The following is an 18,276-nucleotide window of genomic DNA, read 5'->3' on the forward strand; positions in this document are numbered from 1 at the left end:
ACAGAAGGCTTTCATCTACTTCTGACAACACAATTGTTTCTCACAATGGATGCCTTTACTTCTTCTCTGACACAAACACTTCTTGGTCAGTGCAAAAATGATTATTTTATCAAACTCTTAAGACAATCTACCAGAGATATGAAATCTAATAACAATATCTATTGCCTAAAATCCGGATGTGGTTTAGATGAGAAGTGAGGGATGCATGGAAGACATATGGGTCACCCAGCTGACTTTGGTGGGCAAGTGGAGAGTCTATTCCTGGTTTTTGTCACCCTTAAACTTGTTGTCATTTATTATATGCTGGGTCAGTCCTTTCCTGACCAGAACCTTAAGGAAGGGTTCCCAGTCACAACTTGCTGTAGTACCTTACTGCCTTCCCAGCATTATTTTTTTCATCTCCTCGATTAAATGCAAATTGCCCTCTCCTGCTATGGGTAAATTCACTTATGCTGTTCTCTGTCATTTTATGGTGAAGGTCTCTATACATAAAAGGCCAACATCAAGACTCTTATGTTCAATAGGGCAATCATGGAGAAATAGAACTACAGCACGTCTGTCATGAGTGCCATTTGTCTCCAGCTAGCCACCATTCAGAAAATTGTACCTTAAAGGTACATGTGAGATACCACCAGAGCAACTATACCCTCAGGCGCAGGATGGAGCAAGTATCTCACACCGCATACCCTTGTAAGTCTCATTTGAAAATCTGACTTCCAGCTTTGTCTGCCAAATGTAGAACATAGTGAGGGGTCTAGAGTTAGCATGGACTGATTGTGGTGTAAGTAAAGAGCAAATTATGTTACTAGCCCTCTACCCCGCCTCAAACACAGTAATGACCCACTAGCCAGCCCACACTGAAGAAAGCTCCGCAGCTCACGCATCTTTTGCAGCTTTAGTTAATACTTTTAAATGGTGTGGCAACGCAATCACAACACATGTTCAGTTTCACTACTGACCCCTGATAGGATAGCAGTGATTTCTACCTCTGTGCTTTAGGACAAAGGTAGTTTACTTTATGGCTGTGCGGATTTGTACTCAATTGACATCCAGTTACATAGTTTTTCCAACACCTACCTTCGTTTTCCTGTTTAGCTGGTCAAACTTGTCCTCCTGGGCTAAGAGCATCTTCTCAAAGTCTTCATGCTTCTTTAGAAGATTTTCTACATTTGACACAGAGTTCTAAACAAGACCAAAAAGAGAGGCTGCAATAAGATAGTAGTCTGAAATGTGTACACAGTCCGATATTCCTTTTTCCCCAGTGACTGGCCCTTTTGTCAAAAACATATTGGTAATTCTGCACCAGGTTAACTTTTGCGGATGGGTTCAGATTTATGTGAAAGGGAATTTGCATACTCATAGACAGTTGTGGCAGTCGTAGGTTTGTAAAAGTACTCAGAGAGGAGTACTGTCAATTCCCTTTCATATATACTTTTAGGCAATTTCACATTTGTACTGTACAAAGGTTACTAATGTCTTTCATCGTCTTTTGTCTAGGGCAGCGCTATACAAATACCACATACATATGTACATGAAAAATGCACGCAAACAAGCCTTTGCTTGAGAGAACTTTATTTTTATTTATTTTGTTTTCCCCCATTGGGAAGGTTTTTAACCTTTCCCTATGTCCCTAGTAATTCTGTAGTTTTTTCTTTCTCATTCCCTTCCTAAGAACTAATTAACACTTACCTTTTAAAGGTGTAAATCTCCAGGCATTGAGAGGCCTCGATAAGAATGTAAATACTGACAAACACCTGAGTCTGAATGTGTTCCCAAAATTTCCAGGGCATCCAAGCCCTAGAACACTCACTTTGTCTCTCTGGAAGAGCATTTACTTATGCATCATACTCCATGGTACGACCAATAATAACACCTGACCCCATGGCAGTGCATTGCTTGAACGAATGGCGGTTAACAAGGCCTTTCAAACACGGTGCAGACACCATAGTCTAAACTGTCCAAACATTAAAACTAGGATCTACATGGCTTTGCAAATTCCTTCTAACTAAAGGGTGGAGGTATGGTCGAAAATGTTGGCTCTGTTGGGAAAAGCAAGAACATGTATACACATGCCAACAACCCTTTCACAAAGAATAGATGAGGGGAAGAAGATGACGTCAGGCCACGGCCACGTCATCACCAGCCATCAGAGAATGAGACATGGAAACAATCATACTCCTGAATTATCAAAATGCATGACTGTTGTGGTTTGCAATAGATCACTTGACTGGAATGCAGAGACAATCACTTTGAGGTCACAGCATTCCAGGCAGTGTCAAGCTTCTGGGGGGGATTTGAATGTGGTCAGTTACAATTGGTTCGCTGCCTGAGGAGGTTGGATAAACATGCTACAAACCTAATAAAGGTTTATGAAGAACGTTTGAAGTGAAAAGTGTATTCTTAACACTGGTGATGAGGGAGAAACTGTCGCCAACCTAGATGAATCGGAACCTAGGTGACACATATTAAGTGTCTTTTGAAGTGATATTGTGGACACCGAGGTGCGAGGGGAGCCGCCAAGAGAGAGTGAAACCGCAGTGTATGTTTTTGCTGAACCGAGGTGTGGGTGGAACTTTGGCACGTTTTGCGACCGGTTGAAGGCAGTGAACCGGGCCAAGGTACTGAGGCAGGAGAGGGATGTGCTCTTGTTGCTGTCTGTGAGCAAAATGATGATGTTGTGAGCAAGTGACCGTCCAGCGTGATTGGATAAAGCTGGGGAATGTGAGTACTGGAGAACGAGCAGTTTTGTTGCAACAACTTTTCTTCTTAAGTACAAGGGAAAACTTGATTGTAAATGCCTACGCCCATTTTTGATTAATCCTTCTCACGCGGGTCACTCGGCAACAAGCGATGATCCGCACACCTTTGAGACTAATCGGTGATCTGCACATTGTTGATATTAATTCACTGCTGACAATAAATGAGGCAGAATTGTATATATATTATTTGCTGGTCTTTGTTTCAGTGATCAGCACACTGTAGTCCCTTTGAACAACGGAGAAGTACGTTGTCAGCCCAAAGTACTTCCAGTGTTACTAACAATTCAAATATTCAGACGTTATGGCAGACGCTAATATTTCTGAACCTCATTTCCTTTCAGATAAGGGCGATCCTATTTTGCCAAGGAAAAGATGGAAGCAGATATTTGATTCATACTTACTTGCGATTGGGGGAGATAAATGTTCGGTAGTTCACAAACAAGCTGTATTATTGTACAAGTTTCTTACCTTCGGTAATGATATATCTGGTAGAAACATATTCTATCTGAAGATTCCTTACCTTAGAATTTCCCCAAGCAACAGACTGGATCTGGAGATTTTTTCTTCGAGCAGTACCCCTGCACGCCGTTAGGTGGCGGGAGTCGACTCCGCTGGCATCATTGGCGTTGTTGTCGCCATGATGATGTCGCAGCTGTATATAGGTGCCACCCTGGCGTGCTGACATCAGTTTCTTTTCACGACTTTCCACGTCAGTAGCGCGGAGCTATGAAGAACACTGAGAATGGTATGCCAAAACTAGGGCCGTTAGAGGGAAGTACCTGTCCCTAGAAGTCAGTTCGCAGTGCGGGGAGGATGAGCCTGTCGGTAAGGAATCTGCAACTAGAATATGTCTCTACCAGATATATTGTTACCGAAGGTAAGTAACTTGTGCATCTGATAGAGACTTCTAGTTACAGATTCCTTACCTTAGAACAGATACCCGAGCAATACCATCCCCGGTGGTGGGCTGCAAACTAAGATCACACCAAATAGTCCTGCAGGACCGAACGGACAAAATAGCCGTCCCAGCAGACCTGATTGTCCAGGCAGTAATGCTTGGTGAACGTATGTAAGGATGCCCACGTTGCGGCCTGGCAGATATCCAGGACTGGAACTCTGCATGCTAACGACATGGCAGCAGCAGTTGCTCTGGTTGAACGAGCGCGCAAACCCTCAAGGGGTTGTTTTTTCGCCAAAGCGTAACACATCTTGATGCAGAGGAGTACCCATCGCAAGATGGTCCTCTTCTGCACTGCCTTCCCTTTCGTCACACCCACATATCCCACAAAGAGTTGATCATCCAACCTGAAATCTTTGGTACTATCTAGGTGGAACGCCAACGCTCTTTTTGGATCCAGACGGTGGAGTCTCTCTTCCACATGAGAGGGATGTGGGGGTGCGTAAAAAGTAGGCAAGGTGATAGATTGGCCTACGTGATAGGGCGTTACCACTTTGGTAAGAGAGGAAGCCCTGGTGCGAAGCACCACTTTGTCAGGATGCACTGCTAGGAATGGTGGCTTCGAAGAAAGAGCCTGAAGCTCACTTACTCTGCAAGCAGAGGTGATGGCAATCAAGAAAGCTGTTTTAAGGGTTAAGAGCTGTAAAAGACAGTTGTGGAGTGGCTCGAAAGGGGTGCACATGAGGTATGTGAGAACCAAGTTCAAATCCCACTGGGGCATGATGAACGGAACTGGAGGAAACAAATGAGTGAGGCCTTTAAGAAACCTCATAACAATGGGAGATTTGAAAAGAGAAGCTTGGTCTGGTAGCCGTAAGAAGGCAGTTATGGCAGACAAATATCCCTTGAGGGTGCCCAGAGCAGAGCCCTGCTGGGCAAGAGAGAGAGATTAAAGAGGAGAACATCTGAGAGAGGTGCAGAGAGGGGATCAACAGATTTGTTGATACACCATGCCACAAATTGCTTCCATCTACAGGCGTATACCATCTTGGTGGAGGGACGCCTGGCTGCCAAGATGACATTAGAGACTTTGGGGGGAAGGTCAAATGCCGTCAACTGTCGTTGCTCAATTTCCATGCAAGGAGGCGGAGATGGGACAGGTTCAGGTGGATAACCATCCCCTGCTGCTGCGACAGAAGATCTTCCCCAAGGGGCAGTCTGATTGGAGGATCGATGGCCATGCTCAAGAGCTCGGAATACTAGGCTCTTCGTACCTAGTCCGAAGCCACCAAGATTACTTCGGCCCGGTCTTGCCTGATTGTCTTTAGAACTCTGGGCAGAAGTGGTATTGGGGGGAAGGCCTACATGAGGTCTGATTTCCACTTGTCACAAGAAGTGTTGCAGAGGGAGTGCCGCCTTGGAAACTCCAACGCACAAAACAGCGGACATTGCGCGTTCTCTGCAGAGGGGAAGAAATCTAACCAAGGCTCTCCCCACTGCTGAAAGAGACATTGCATCACCTCCGGATGGAGATGCTATTCCTGATGGACTATGCATCGCCTGCTGAGTTTGTCTGTTCTGGCGTTCAAAGAGATGGGCTGCGAACCAAGATCACACCAGGAAGTCCTGTAGGAATGAACAACCAAAGTAGCCTTCCCAACGGACCTGACTGTCCAGGCAGTAGTGCTTGGTGAACGTGTGCAGAGATGCCCATGTGGTTGCCTGACAGATATCCAGGACTGGAACGCCCTGTGCTAACGCTGTGGTAGCTGCAGTTGCTCTGGTTGACTGAGCTTGCAAGCCCACAGAGGTTTGCTTCTGTGCCAAAGTGTAGCACTTTTTGATACATAGGAGGACCCATCGTGAGATGGTTCTCTTTTGCACTGCCTTCCCTTTCTTCACCACACATATCCTACAAAAAGTTGATCGTTCACCTGGAAGTCTTTAGTACAATCAAGGTAGAACGCCAACACTCTTTTTGGGTCCTGGTGGTGGTCTCTATCCTCCTCATGTGAGAGATATGGAGGTGGGTAAAAAGTAGGCAATGTGATGGATTGACCTACATGGAAGGGTGTTACTACTTTAGGGAGAAACGAAGCACTAGTGCGGAGTACCACTTTGTCAGGATGTACTGCCAGAAAAGGTGATTTAGATGACAGAGCTTGGAGCTCACTTACCCTGCGAGGAGAGGAAATGGCAACCAAGAGGCAGTCTTGATGGTTAGGAGCTGTAAAGGACATCTATGAAGCAGCTTGAATGGAATGCACATCAGATATGTGAGGACTAAATTAAAATCCCATTTGGGCATGATAAATAGGATAGGTGGGAAGAGATGTGTGAGGCCTTTGAGAAACCTCCAGACAATGGGAGATTTGAATAAAGAAGGTTGGTCAGGTAGTCTCAGGAAGGCGGAGATAGCAGAAATATAGCCCTTCAGGGTGCCCAAGGCAGAGCACTGTTGGGCAAGAGAGAGAACAAAGAGCAGAACTTCACAAACAGGTGCAGAGAGAGGATCAGCAGATTTGTCGATACACCACGCCACAGTTTTTTTCCAACGACAGGCGTATACCGTTTTGGTTGAGAGATGCCTGGCTGCCAAGATGAGGTTACAGTGGAAGGTCAAAAGCAGTCAACTGTTGTCGCTCATTCTCCACGAAAGAAGATGGAGACTGGACAGGTTCGGGTGGATGAACGTCCCCTGCTGCTGCGACAGAAGATCCTCCCGAATGGGCAGTCTGATTGGAGGAGCTATGGCCATGCTCAAGAGCTCGGAATACTAGGCTCTCCGTGCCCTGTCTGGAGCCACCAGGATAATTTGGCCCAGTCTTGCCTGATCTTCTTCAGAACTCTGGGCGGAAAAGCGTATAGGAGGCCTGAGCTCCACTCGAGACGAAAGGCATCACCAAATGAGTGCTGCCTTGGAAACTCCAACGGCAAAACATCTGACATTGCACGTTCTCTGCAGAGGCGAAGAGATCTAACTAAGGCTCTCGCCACTGCTGAAAGAGACCTTTTGTCTCCTTCGGATGGAGATGCCATTCGTGATCGACTATGTATCATCTGCTGAGTCCATCTGCTCTGGCGTTCAAAGAGCCCCGCAGATGTTGAACCACCAGGGAAATGTCCTGATGTTCCAGCCAAGCCCAGAGACTAAGTGCCTCTTGACAAAGAGTCCACGACCCAACTCTGCCTTGTTTGTTGCATTACCATACGGCGGTGGTGTTGTCCGTGAACACTTGCACTGCTTTCCCTTTGAGAGAGGGAAGAAATGCTTTCAATGCTAGTCGAATCGCTCGGAGCTCAAATAGACTGATATGAAACCTGGATTCCGTCAGAGATCAGAGGCCTCTAATCTCTGCCTCTCCCATGTGGCTGCCCCATCCCAGCATTAACGCATTTGTCACTACTGTGAAGTCTGGTTGGGGAAAGGAGAGGGATCTGCCCTTGACCCAATCTTGATTTGTTAGCCACCACCACTAAAGATCTTTCACAGTTCCTGCTGAGATCTGGACTTGGTCAGAGAGTCTCCCCTGATGCTGCGCCCACTGGAACTTCAGGTCCCATTGCAGAGCCGGCATATGCCATCTGGCCTTTTGAACCAGCAGCCTGCAGGAGGCCATGAGGCCCAGCAGCCTCCGAGTCATTCTTACTGAAATCCAGGACAGAGGCTCAAACATTGGTATCATAGCCCCAATATCCTGGACTCGCTTTTCGGGAAGGTAAGATACCAATACTGGATAACTGTAGTTACAGATACATAACTTGTTTTCTTATCCAGTATTGGATCTTTCATAAATTCACATGCTTGAATCTGAATAGCCAGCAGTACTCATAATAACTGTTATGCCCGCAGTGGATTGTGGGTGTGAGCATTTTAATCTTTTTATATATATATCTATATTTTTTTTCCCTACATATATCCATTAATAATACATATCAAGCAATAATTGTGCAGGAGTTAGAAACCATTGCATATCTGCATATCGAATTAAACATGCACATTCAAGAAAAGGGCTCACCTTAATGAAATAGATGGTGCAGGACTGCCTGTCCTATGAGTGAATCAGTTATTTGTGTTGATTCCAATGCTGCGTGAAAGAATGTGTAGTCTTTCACGTTGCAGCTTGATATATCTTGTCCAATGCCATCCCTTGAAATAGAGCAACTCATGTTGAAATTGCTCTTGTAAAGTGTGTCTTAGGCCATCTGGTTAGTGGTTTTCCAGCCTTCGTATGGCAAAACTGAATGGTGGCTGCAATCCAACGAGCTATCATTGCTTTAGTAACTCCTGGACCCTGACAACCTTGGAAATAGGAGACTAGTAGCTGGTCTGTCTTCTGGAGTTGTTTAGTACACTGAAGGTAGAACTTCAAGCATCGTTTGATATCCAGTGTGTGTAGAGTCTTTTCAGCCACAGTTGATGGATTCGGGAAAAAGGTTCTCAATATCACTGGTTCGTTTAGGTGAAAAGATGGAGGCACCTTAGGGGTGTATCTTGGGTTTGTTCTGAGAAGAACAACGTCGTCTGAGAAAGTGGAGTAGGGTTTCTTGGTGGTAAAGGCCTGTATATCACTGACTCTTCTAGTGGACGTAAGTGCAAGGAGGATTGCCACTTTCCATGTGAGATATTTCAGATCTGCACTGTGTTTGGGCTCAAACTGAGCTTTCAGTAATTGTGAAAGGACAATGTTTAGATGGCATTGAGGAGGAGATGGTCGCACAGGAGGGAAAGTGTGAAACAGACTCTTCATAAATTGTTTATTAAGCCTGGAAGAACCAAGGAGAGTGCATTTGCAGAGCGTCTGTATAATGATATAGCCGCCAGGCGAACCTTAACTGATGCATGTCCAAGCCCAGTTTTAGATAGAGCAAGAAGGTACGATATAACTTGCTCTGGTAAGACCTTTAAAGGATGCATATTGTTTTGATGGCACAAGATGCAAAACCTCCTCCATTTGAGCCTGTAAGTCTTTTTTTTGTACTGTCAGGTCGTGCTCTGGACAAAATTACCTTGCATTCCTCATCAATGTTCATGCCCTGGAACTCATGGAATTCAGGAGCCATGCGTGCAATTGGAGACAGGCTGGATCTGGATGACATATCTGACCTCCATTAGAAGGTTTTGCTTGTTGGGAAGTCGTAAGGGATTGGTCACCGACAGGAGAAAGAGCTCTGTGTACCAATACTGTCTGGGCCACTTGGGTGCTATGAGTATGAGCTTGCAACCCCCTGATTTCATCTTCTTGAGAAGTCTGGGGATTAATGGGAAGGGAGGGAAAGTGTATGCAAAGATCCCAGACCATCGCATCGAAAGAGCATTCCCCCATGACCCTGGGAGTGGGTATTGACTGGCGTAAAATTGGCATTTGGTGTTCTGACTGGTGGCAAATAGATCCAAGGTTGGCCATCCCCAGCACTGAAAGATATTGTCCAGTTCCCTCTGATTGAGTTCCTATTTGTGGTAGTTGTCGTCTGTTTTGCTGAGAGAGTCCACCAGGGCGTTGTTCATACTTGAAAGATGTTCCACTCTCAGAGAAATCTTGTGAAGAATGAGCCATTCCCAGAGAGATTTTGCTTCTCTTGAGAGGGAAAGAGATTGTGTTCCTCCCTGCTTGTTGACGTAGAAATTTTTCCTTATGAGAAAAAAACGGAAATAGAACCCGAGTCCGCTCTGATGTGCAGGGACCTCTTCTATTGCACCATTGGAGAGCATTAGGAGTGCTTCTTGCTGAAGCGAGTGAAGATGAAGTGGATACAATTTCGCAGGAGGGTGGTGGGGTGGTTTTTGTACAAATTCCAGCGTATGACCGTGAGCCACTATATCCTGCACCCATTTGTCCGATGTTATGTTTTCCTAATTCTGTAGATAGTTTGAGATGTTCGCTCCGACTTGATGGAATTGTTGGAAACAAGGAAGCTTAGCCGGTGCCCGAAGAGGATCATTGCTTACGAGGTTGATCCCGGGATTGTGAGTTCTGTTTCCTTCTTCCACCCTGTCTGATGTTGGTGGTCTTAGATGGTTGTCTATAAGACTGTTGATAGGCCGGTCTGTAGTGTGGCTGTTGGTACTGCCTATGGTAGGAACCACAAAACGAAGAGAAACCCCTACCTCTGGCTCCCCGAAAGGGCTGCTTCTTGTACTGTAGGGTACCCAGAGAACAAGTAGTGCCAGTGTCCCTCTTGATGGCCTGTAAGGCATCATCTATACGCTTGCCGAAGAGAGTTTCACCATCATAGGGCATGTCTAATATCCTAGACTGGACCTCTGGCCTGAAAGAGGTTGCTTTTAACCATCCTTGGTGGTGCAATACCACTGCTCCCGAGAGTTGCCGGAAGCCTGTGGAGGCTATATCTAATGCGCAGTCGATGATCTCTTCTGAAGTACGTTCTCCCTCCTGCAGTATTTTACGTGCCTCAGTTTGTTTGTTTTCTGGAATTAGATCTATGAAGGCATTCATGTCAGACCACATCTGACGGTCATAGCGAACTAAAATCGCCAGAGAGTTGGCTGCACGGACAGTAGTAGCTGACATGGATGAGAATCTCTTGCCCATGTTGTCTTGGTGTCTGCCTTCCTTATCTGGAGGAGTAGATAAAGGTGTCAATGGGTTCTTGGAATGTCTTTGGGTAGCCTGGGAAATTACAGAATGTAGTTTTGGGTGCCCTGTTAAACATGCTGGAGAGTCCTGCGTAGCCTTGAACTTTTTATCTAGCTTCTGTGGAACTGGTGGAACTGTAGCTGGATTCTCCATAATTTTAATACTTTCACTCCAAATAAAGTCTATGATTGGGATTGCTCTCACTGACTTGTCTCTAAAGTCATGGAGGCAGCATTCTGACTGTGAGACAGATGTCAGTAAATGAAACCGTGTGGCATCTCTGTCTATTAAATTATGAAAACCTCCTATATCCTCCAGTGGAGAATCTGATGGATGAGGAGGTGGTGGCAATGGTGTAGGAGCTAAATAATCATCCCAATCATTGTTAGGATGTTGAGGAGTTGAAATCTCGACTTCTTCTCTTTTATCCTCTGAAGAGGAAATGTCCTCTCTGTAAGGGGGTACTATTTGTGACTTAGGTGAAAGCCTGGGAGTTGCTGTAGGCGGAGGTATACTCCTTGGTGTAGCAGGAGAGGAAGGTAAGGGTAGCTACGTCTCAGCTGCAGATGGAAACCTCTTCTAATAATCCTGTAACATAGATTGAAAGTCTTGAATTAAGGAGGCAGGCATTTGTACAGTGCCTCTCGGCTGACGTAATGGCTCTTAATAAAGTTTTTGATGTGTATAATGAGGCTGATACTGTTGCTCGTACTCATCCTCATCATCATCCTCCTGATATTAGACATGCAATTGGGATGGGCTGTGTACATCACCAAACAGTCCTTCATCCTCCAACTCCTCCTGATCTAGCAGGTGACTAGGAAGTAAGGTTGTTACCTCACTAGGTGATGTATCTGCAGGGTAAACTGTAGATCTAGACAGTGTCATAATGTTTACTGTGGCTTGAAGGTAAGGAGATCCAGAAGAATCACGATCACGATGTCTTGACTGACAGGAACTAGTGGCATCATCAAAGGTATTGTCGATGATGAGGTCGTTATGGATGGAGCCGATGATGGCCTCGTACAGTTTTGACACCTACGACGGTCTCGTCGACACGTCAACAGTGCTCTTATCGACGATGGTGTCGACGACTGTGCCCTTGCCGTTGGGGCTCTCATAGAGCGAAGTGACTCTGACGACGATGCCCTCGTCGACGAACCCATCAACGACGAAGTATTTTCTGGAGCAGATTTCATCCACGGCTCCGATGATGGCTGTGCCTTATCAGTGACTCGGACTGAAGGAACTGGAGCCTTTAAAACAGAAGTCGACATAGTCGTAGTCGCTGATGGTCTCTTCGACGAGACAGTGAAAACGATGGCTGTGGAATCCATCGTTGTCAATGTCATCGACGACAGTGCCGTCGTCGACTTGACTTTCTAGAAGTGGAAGTTTCTGATGACGGAGAACTGTGGCGGGATTCCTTCCTTGAAAATCTGAGTGAATGAGACGCTCTGGGGAATATTCTAGAAGGTGCTGGTGCCTGATTGGTGCTGGTGCAAGTTTGGTTCTTTTTACAAAGGGTCATGGATAGGCTATATGTTTGTGTTTGCTAGCATGATAGCTTATGGAAAAATTTTACTAACTTCGACGACGGGGATGATTCAAGCATAAGAATTTATGAGAGATCCAATACTGGATAATTACGGATTCTCAGATGAGATAGTTGCTACGTTTCCTAAGGTATTTCAAGATGATTTAGAGTTACTAAAGAATTTTGAACACAGAATTGTTCTCAAGAACGGTGCAATAGCATGTGTGTCTAAAGTAAGTAAAGCTCCTCATATGATGTTAGCACCACTCAAACAAGAATTAAAAAAATTAAAAGAGGAGTAATTGACAAAATTGAGAGCTCAGAGTGGTTGGCCCCCATAGTTCTAGCACCAAAGGAGGGGGTACGGAGATTCGTATGTGTGTTGACTTGCGAGGATTAAATAAACACACCTGGGTTGATCGCCAACCATTACCAAATTTTTCTGAAACTCTGGCTTTAATCAAAGATGCTAAATTATTCAGTGTGATGGATTTGTCCTCTGCTTACCACCAGCTTATGCTCCATCCTGATTCTAGGCCATTAACATCATTTGTAACCCATTTGGGAGTAGTTAGATTAATCCGGATGCCTTTTGGGGCGGCTTCTGCAGCAGCATGATTTCAGAGGGTCATGAAGAAAGTGTTAGAAGGGTTGGACAACGTTTTGTTTTTCCAGGATGATATTTTGGTCTATGCCCAACCAATGTGAACATAATGAAATATTGTGGAAGTTGTTGGAGCGAATACAGAATACAGGCTTGGTGATAAAAAAGGAAAAGTGTAAGTTCAGAGTATCCACTGTAACCTATCTTCGGTACACTATCTCAGGTGAAGGTATAAGTCCAAAAATTGTTTTGGCAAACAGTATTGTGTAAGCTCCCAAACCAGAAAACAAAGACCAAGTACGATAATTTCTTAGTTTGGTAAAAGTTTGTTCAAAATGTATCCAAAATTCTGCTAGCGTTTCTCAACCATTGAGGTTGCTGCTAAGGAAGGCTGCCCAGTTGAGCTAGACTGAAGAATGTGATCAGTCTTTCAAGAGTATTAAATGCAGCATAGGAAAATTACCAACTTTGGGACATTTCGATGCTCACAGGAAAACAATTTTATTGGCTGAATCCAGTCTGAAGTTTGGCAGTTTTAGCCCAATAATGTTTATTACCTTAGCACATGTGCAGTTTTTGTAATAGGTGCTGTGTGATTTGTGTAAGTGGTGGCCAAAGGTCAGCACCACCACTCCTTCTGGGGACTGGGACTTATATTTCATCCTCAGACTCAGAGCAAGGGAAAGAAAGGAAGAAAGAAGGGGTGAGAGAAAGACAGGAAAACATAGCTAAAGGGCAAAAGGAATGAGAAGCTAGCTAAAGAGATAGGAGGGATCAGAGGGGGTGGAAAAAAGAGGCTAGAGGTGGGCTTCAGCAACGTCAGTGGGAGTATCCTAAGAAAATATTTGGCCTCAGACTCTTGAGGGGTGCTCACTGCTAACTGGCTCATTCCACCAAACTGCCATTCTCATTCATCCTTCCCAGGTAGCCATCCATTCTGCATGTTCCAATGATCAGACCTGAGTTTTTCAATAACATTTGCTTGTTCTGTATGTTATGTCTTTTGACAGTTGACACTGAAATCTTACCCCATAGTTTGGATCGAGGAGTAAGCCCTCCTTAGCGCTCAGCCAGCTCTCCGCCTGCTCCAGTTCACGCAGAAGCAACTGGATCTCCAAATTCTCTTCATACAGTTCTTTCCTTACTTCCCAGCAATCTGCAACTTTTCTCGCAAGTTCCGATTGTTCCAAAAGCTTCTCCTTGATCTGTGAATACAAACATTCAAATAAAACCAACTGGTGCTAAGAACAGGCCTCTTCACATCTCACTGGCATTACCTGCCTCTCTAGAAAGACCTTGCCTTTCAGTGGCTAAGCAATGCTAAAGCAGGCCTCAAAATTAAGGTGAAGATGGGTGAGATCAACTCTGAATATCCAAATAGTATTAGATTAACTTTTACTGTTGGTGCAATCCTGCATCAGTTGAACCTTAGAAGAGCACTGCCTGTTATTTTTTTGTATGATTGTCCCTTATATATTTTAGAACATACAGTGGAATTTTCAGGCTGTGCTGACCAAACAACTCACTTACCAGTAGTAACAAGCATTTCCAAAACCAATACGTATGATTTACACTTTTGGTTATAAGCCAGACCTATTGGCTGTGCTAGCGTATGTTATTTTACTCTAAGAACTGCAGTTTAAAGGAGATCATCACAATGAATTGAATAGCAGCACACAAACTGAGAACACAATTCTCTCTGCAACTCTGTAGTATTAGGAACTTGGGGCCAGATGTATCAAAAACACATTTTTCATTCCCTAAATAGCAAATTTTAAGAAATACCTATTTAGGGGATGCAAAATGCTATGTAACAAAATAGCGATTCCCTAATAGTGATTCCTACAGAATTGAAATCGTTATCAGGGAATTGCTATTAGGGATTCTGACTCCATTTGTTTCTATGGGCCATAAGGCCCATAGGTGCCAATGGTTTTGCATTTCCTAATTTGCGATTTCCTATTAGGAATCTCCAAATTAGGAAATGCAAAACCAAGGGTGCTGAGTGCCTAAGGCCCACTTTGATGCACCCCCAACAAAAACATGTGCACATGTAAAACGCACATGTGCCCTAGGGACATGTGTGTGCTACATTGCACTTCAGAAAATGCATTTTTTTAAATTGCACATGTTGACCATTGTCTTGGAGTTGATGGTAATAGCATTCCCTAAATGTCCAGTTCGCATTTAAGAAATGCTTGTTACATATGCATAGGGAATAGCAAATTAAGAATTCCCTATTTGTGATTTCCTATTTAGGGAATCACACATTGCAATTCCCTATTTGGAGTACACTCCAAGGACACTAGAGTGCACCAATGTCTTTGACGGTCGTCTTCTGCCTGATGACAGAAGTAAATTACACTAGATAGCCATCTAGCAAAGCTCTGTATGAAAAGGTGATACCCTTCTCGTGGTGTGCAGATAAGCCATAAATAACTGGTTAGACTTGCGAAAACCTTTGGTTTTGTCTAGATAAAACTTCGGGCATCTCTTGATTCCTAAAGAATGATGTGCCTTTTCGGCCGGTGTTGTAGGGTCTGGAAAGAATGTCTTTAGGATGACTGGTTCACTGAGGTGAACGTCTGAAGAGACTTTAGGAATGAACTTAGGGTTTGTGTGAAGGTTCACCCTATCACCCCCAAATTGCAGGAAGGGTTCCTGAATGGTGAGAGTTTGAATCTCGCTGACCCTTCTGGCAGAGGTCAAAGCTACAGGGAGAGCAATTTTCCAGGAAAGGAAGTTTATATTGGCTCTCTGAATGGATTCAAGCAGGTGTTTCATGAGCTGAGATAGCACCGTGCTCAGTTTCTAGGGCGGAGGAGGAGGTATGACTGGCTGGAGAACCCTAAACAATCCCTTGAGGAACTGTTTAACAATTCACATGGCCCAAAATGATGGTGAAGTGGGTGATCATCTGAAATGAGAAATAGCCGCCAAAAGCATGCGTTATTCCTGAGCATTCCAACTGCAATAGATATGGAAGGATCTCTTCCGGTGAAGAGTACAGCGGATTTACCTCAGCATGTTGGCACCATAGGCAAATATGGTGATATGTCTTGTTTGTGCTGTACGCTCGGGCTCTGGCAAGGATGTCTCTACAATCCGGAGAGAAGTTTAAGTGGGCGAATTCATTGTGCTTAGGAGACAAGTCAATAAGTGAGGAGAAAAGGCGCCATCCTCAACTGTATGTGAGGTTACTCCGTAAACCAATGCTGGTGAGGCCATATTGGGGCTATTAGAATTATCCTGCAAAGCTAGGAAGAAGGAGTATGGGAGGAAAGGTGTAAGCAAAGATTTGGGGTCATGCACAAAAATGCATTCCCCCATGGTCCCTGATGGTGATGCCAGCTTGCGAAGAACCAGCATTTGCGGTTCTGGGGGTTATTGTCTGATCAGATCAGAACGTCAGAGTTTCTCATTTTCAGAAGGAAAGCCTGCAAGGCTAGGTGTACTGCCTCGAGCTTGAGCATAATGATGTGGTAACACAGATGAGCTTTTGCCACCTGCCTCTGACCTGTAGGTTTTGAAGGCACTCTCCCCATCCTTCTAGGGAGGTGTCGGTGGTGAGGACCAATGGAAAAGGTAGACTGAGGAAAGAAAGGTCGATCAATAATTTTGTCTGTAGAATCCACCAATATAGGGCCCTGATCATGGCTGTGGTGACTTTCATGATGTAGTCGAACGAGCCTGTTGCCTGTATCCATTGAATGTTCAATTCTTCCTGAAGGCATCGCATCAGTAGCTGGCAGAACGGAATTAGAGGAATGCATGATGACATCATCCCTAGAGATACTCTTTTCTTTGTACCAATATTGCCAATGACATGAGTGTTAATTGTCTCTTAGATGTGGGGACGCTTTGTTGAGTGTAGTATCTAGTGTTGCCCCCAAGAAGGTTATGTTTCTTGATGTTTGAAGGACTGACTTTTTCCAATTCAGTGCGAGACCTAGCTCGCTGAATAGTGTTATGCCGGCAGTTGTTGATCTCTGTCATGCTCGACTGGAGTGTGCCTTGACCAGCCAATCGTCGAAATACGGGAACAATTGGTGTTTGTGTTTCCTTAGGAAAGCTGCTACCAGAGCCAAACACTCCATGAATATTGGGGGACTGGTAATGGCTGCCAGCTACTGTGAACCTTAGGAATTATCTGTGCGAGGGATGGATGAGGATGTGAAAATATGTATCCCGAAGGTCGAGGGTTGCCATATAATCTCCCTGATTTGGGAGTAGTAGAATATCCTGCAACATTACCATGTAGAATGACTGTTTTTTTAAATAGGTGTTGAGATCTCTGAGGATGAGGATTGGTTGCAACTCCATCCACTTTTTGCAGACCAAAAAGAAATCGGAATAAAATCCCTTTCCTTATTGTGAAGTGGGAACTCTTTCTATCACCCCTTCCTTGAGCACTATTTTGACCTCCAATTTGAGAAGTTGTCGATGTTTCAGAATGCAGGTGTGAGGTGGAGTTGTTGGTGGGGTCTGAATGAATTCTAGAGTGTGGGTGAATTGAACAAGGTGTAGGACCCATTGTCCCAATGTTATCTCTTGCCAGCGTTGAATATAGTTGCATATTCTTCCTCCTAGCCCGAATGGAGAGAAAAGGGGAGAAGCTGGAAGTTGGTGTAAGCAGTCATTGGCGTAGACCAGCATATTTTCCTTGGTGTCTCTCTCTGCCTTTAGGTATGGGTCTGTGTAGAAAAGTACCCTCTTTCTTGGCATGGTTACCCTAGTTTTTGGCTGTTGTCAGTATGTCTGACTGTGTTTACTGGGATCCTGCTAACCAGGAACCCAGTAGTTTTGCTCTCTCTTCTAAACTGTATCTTTTTCTTCCCACAGTTGGCATACTGGTCCCCCCTAGTAAATGGTACTTAGGTACCCAGGACATTGGGTTCCAGGGGATAGTTATGGGCTACAGCAGTTATTGTGCCACCCATAGGGAGCCCATGCAAAAGGTTCTGCCAGCCTGTGATTGCAGCCTGTGTGAAATGGATGCCTGCAGCCATTTTCGCTACAGGTCACTACACCAGGTCACTATAAGTCAACCCTATGGTAGGCCCTCTCAACCAAGAGGGCAGGGTCAGGTACCTGTGTCTAAGGTCACCCCTGCACTAGCAGATCGGGGACGCATCCTACGTGTGTACTGGACATAGGTGACTACCTATGTCCAGCTACATGTTGGTAACTCCGAACCTGGGCAGGGCATGTCTGGTATCAAACATGTTGGAATTATACCCAATACTGTTGCAAATATTGGAAGTATGATTCCATGCACTCTGGGGGCTCCTTAGAGGACCCCCAGCATTGCTACCACCAGTCTTATGGGGTTTTCCGGGCAGCCCAGCTGCTGCCACCCCACAGACAGGTTTATGCCCTCCTGCTGCTTGATCTGATCAAGTCCAGAAAGGCAGAATAAAGGATTTCCTTTAAGAGAGGGAAGGTAACACACTCTCCCTTTGGAAATAGGTGTGACTGGCTTGGGAGGGGTAGCCTCCCAAGCCACTGGTTTGCTTTGAAGGGCACATTTGGTGCCCTCCATGCACAAAACCACTCCACGCTGGTTCAAGGACCCCCAGTGCCTGCGCTGGCGCAAAACTGGACAATGGAAAGGGGAGTGACCACTCCCCTGTCCATCAACACCCCAAGGATGGTGCCCAGAGCTCCTCCAAAGGGTCCCTGGGTTCTGCCATCTTGTTTCCAAGGTGGGTCCTCAGATTCGGCTTGCAAGATTCCAGCAGGACTCCCCCATTTTGACTTCTGGCCATTGGAACAGCAACTGGACCCTCCAGGAACCGACAAACACAATGAAGAAGACTCTTCTGCAACTTTGTTTCCACGTCTTCTGCCAGCTTTGCAACATTTACCGGGCTGTGAAT

The 18,276-nt window shown here is 45.1% G+C and overlaps 1 protein-coding gene across 1 annotated transcript in view; it reads right to left on the reverse strand.

Moving 5' to 3' along the window:
* Positions 1–18,276, reverse strand: part of SPTBN5 (spectrin beta, non-erythrocytic 5) — a 1,780,873-nt gene that overhangs the window by 69,889 nt on the left and 1,692,708 nt on the right. Inside the window, exons 62-63 of the mRNA XM_069208774.1 lie at positions 13,426–13,602; positions 1,078–1,182 (exon numbers count right to left, since the gene is read on the reverse strand). Coding sequence (XP_069064875.1) covers positions 1,078–1,182; positions 13,426–13,602 — 282 coding nt within the window. The remainder of the gene's footprint in view (positions 1–1,077; positions 1,183–13,425; positions 13,603–18,276) is intronic.

Source organism: Pleurodeles waltl, chromosome 9 (assembly GCF_031143425.1).
Source record: "Pleurodeles waltl isolate 20211129_DDA chromosome 9, aPleWal1.hap1.20221129, whole genome shotgun sequence".
Taxonomy (NCBI): domain Eukaryota; kingdom Metazoa; phylum Chordata; class Amphibia; order Caudata; family Salamandridae; genus Pleurodeles; species Pleurodeles waltl.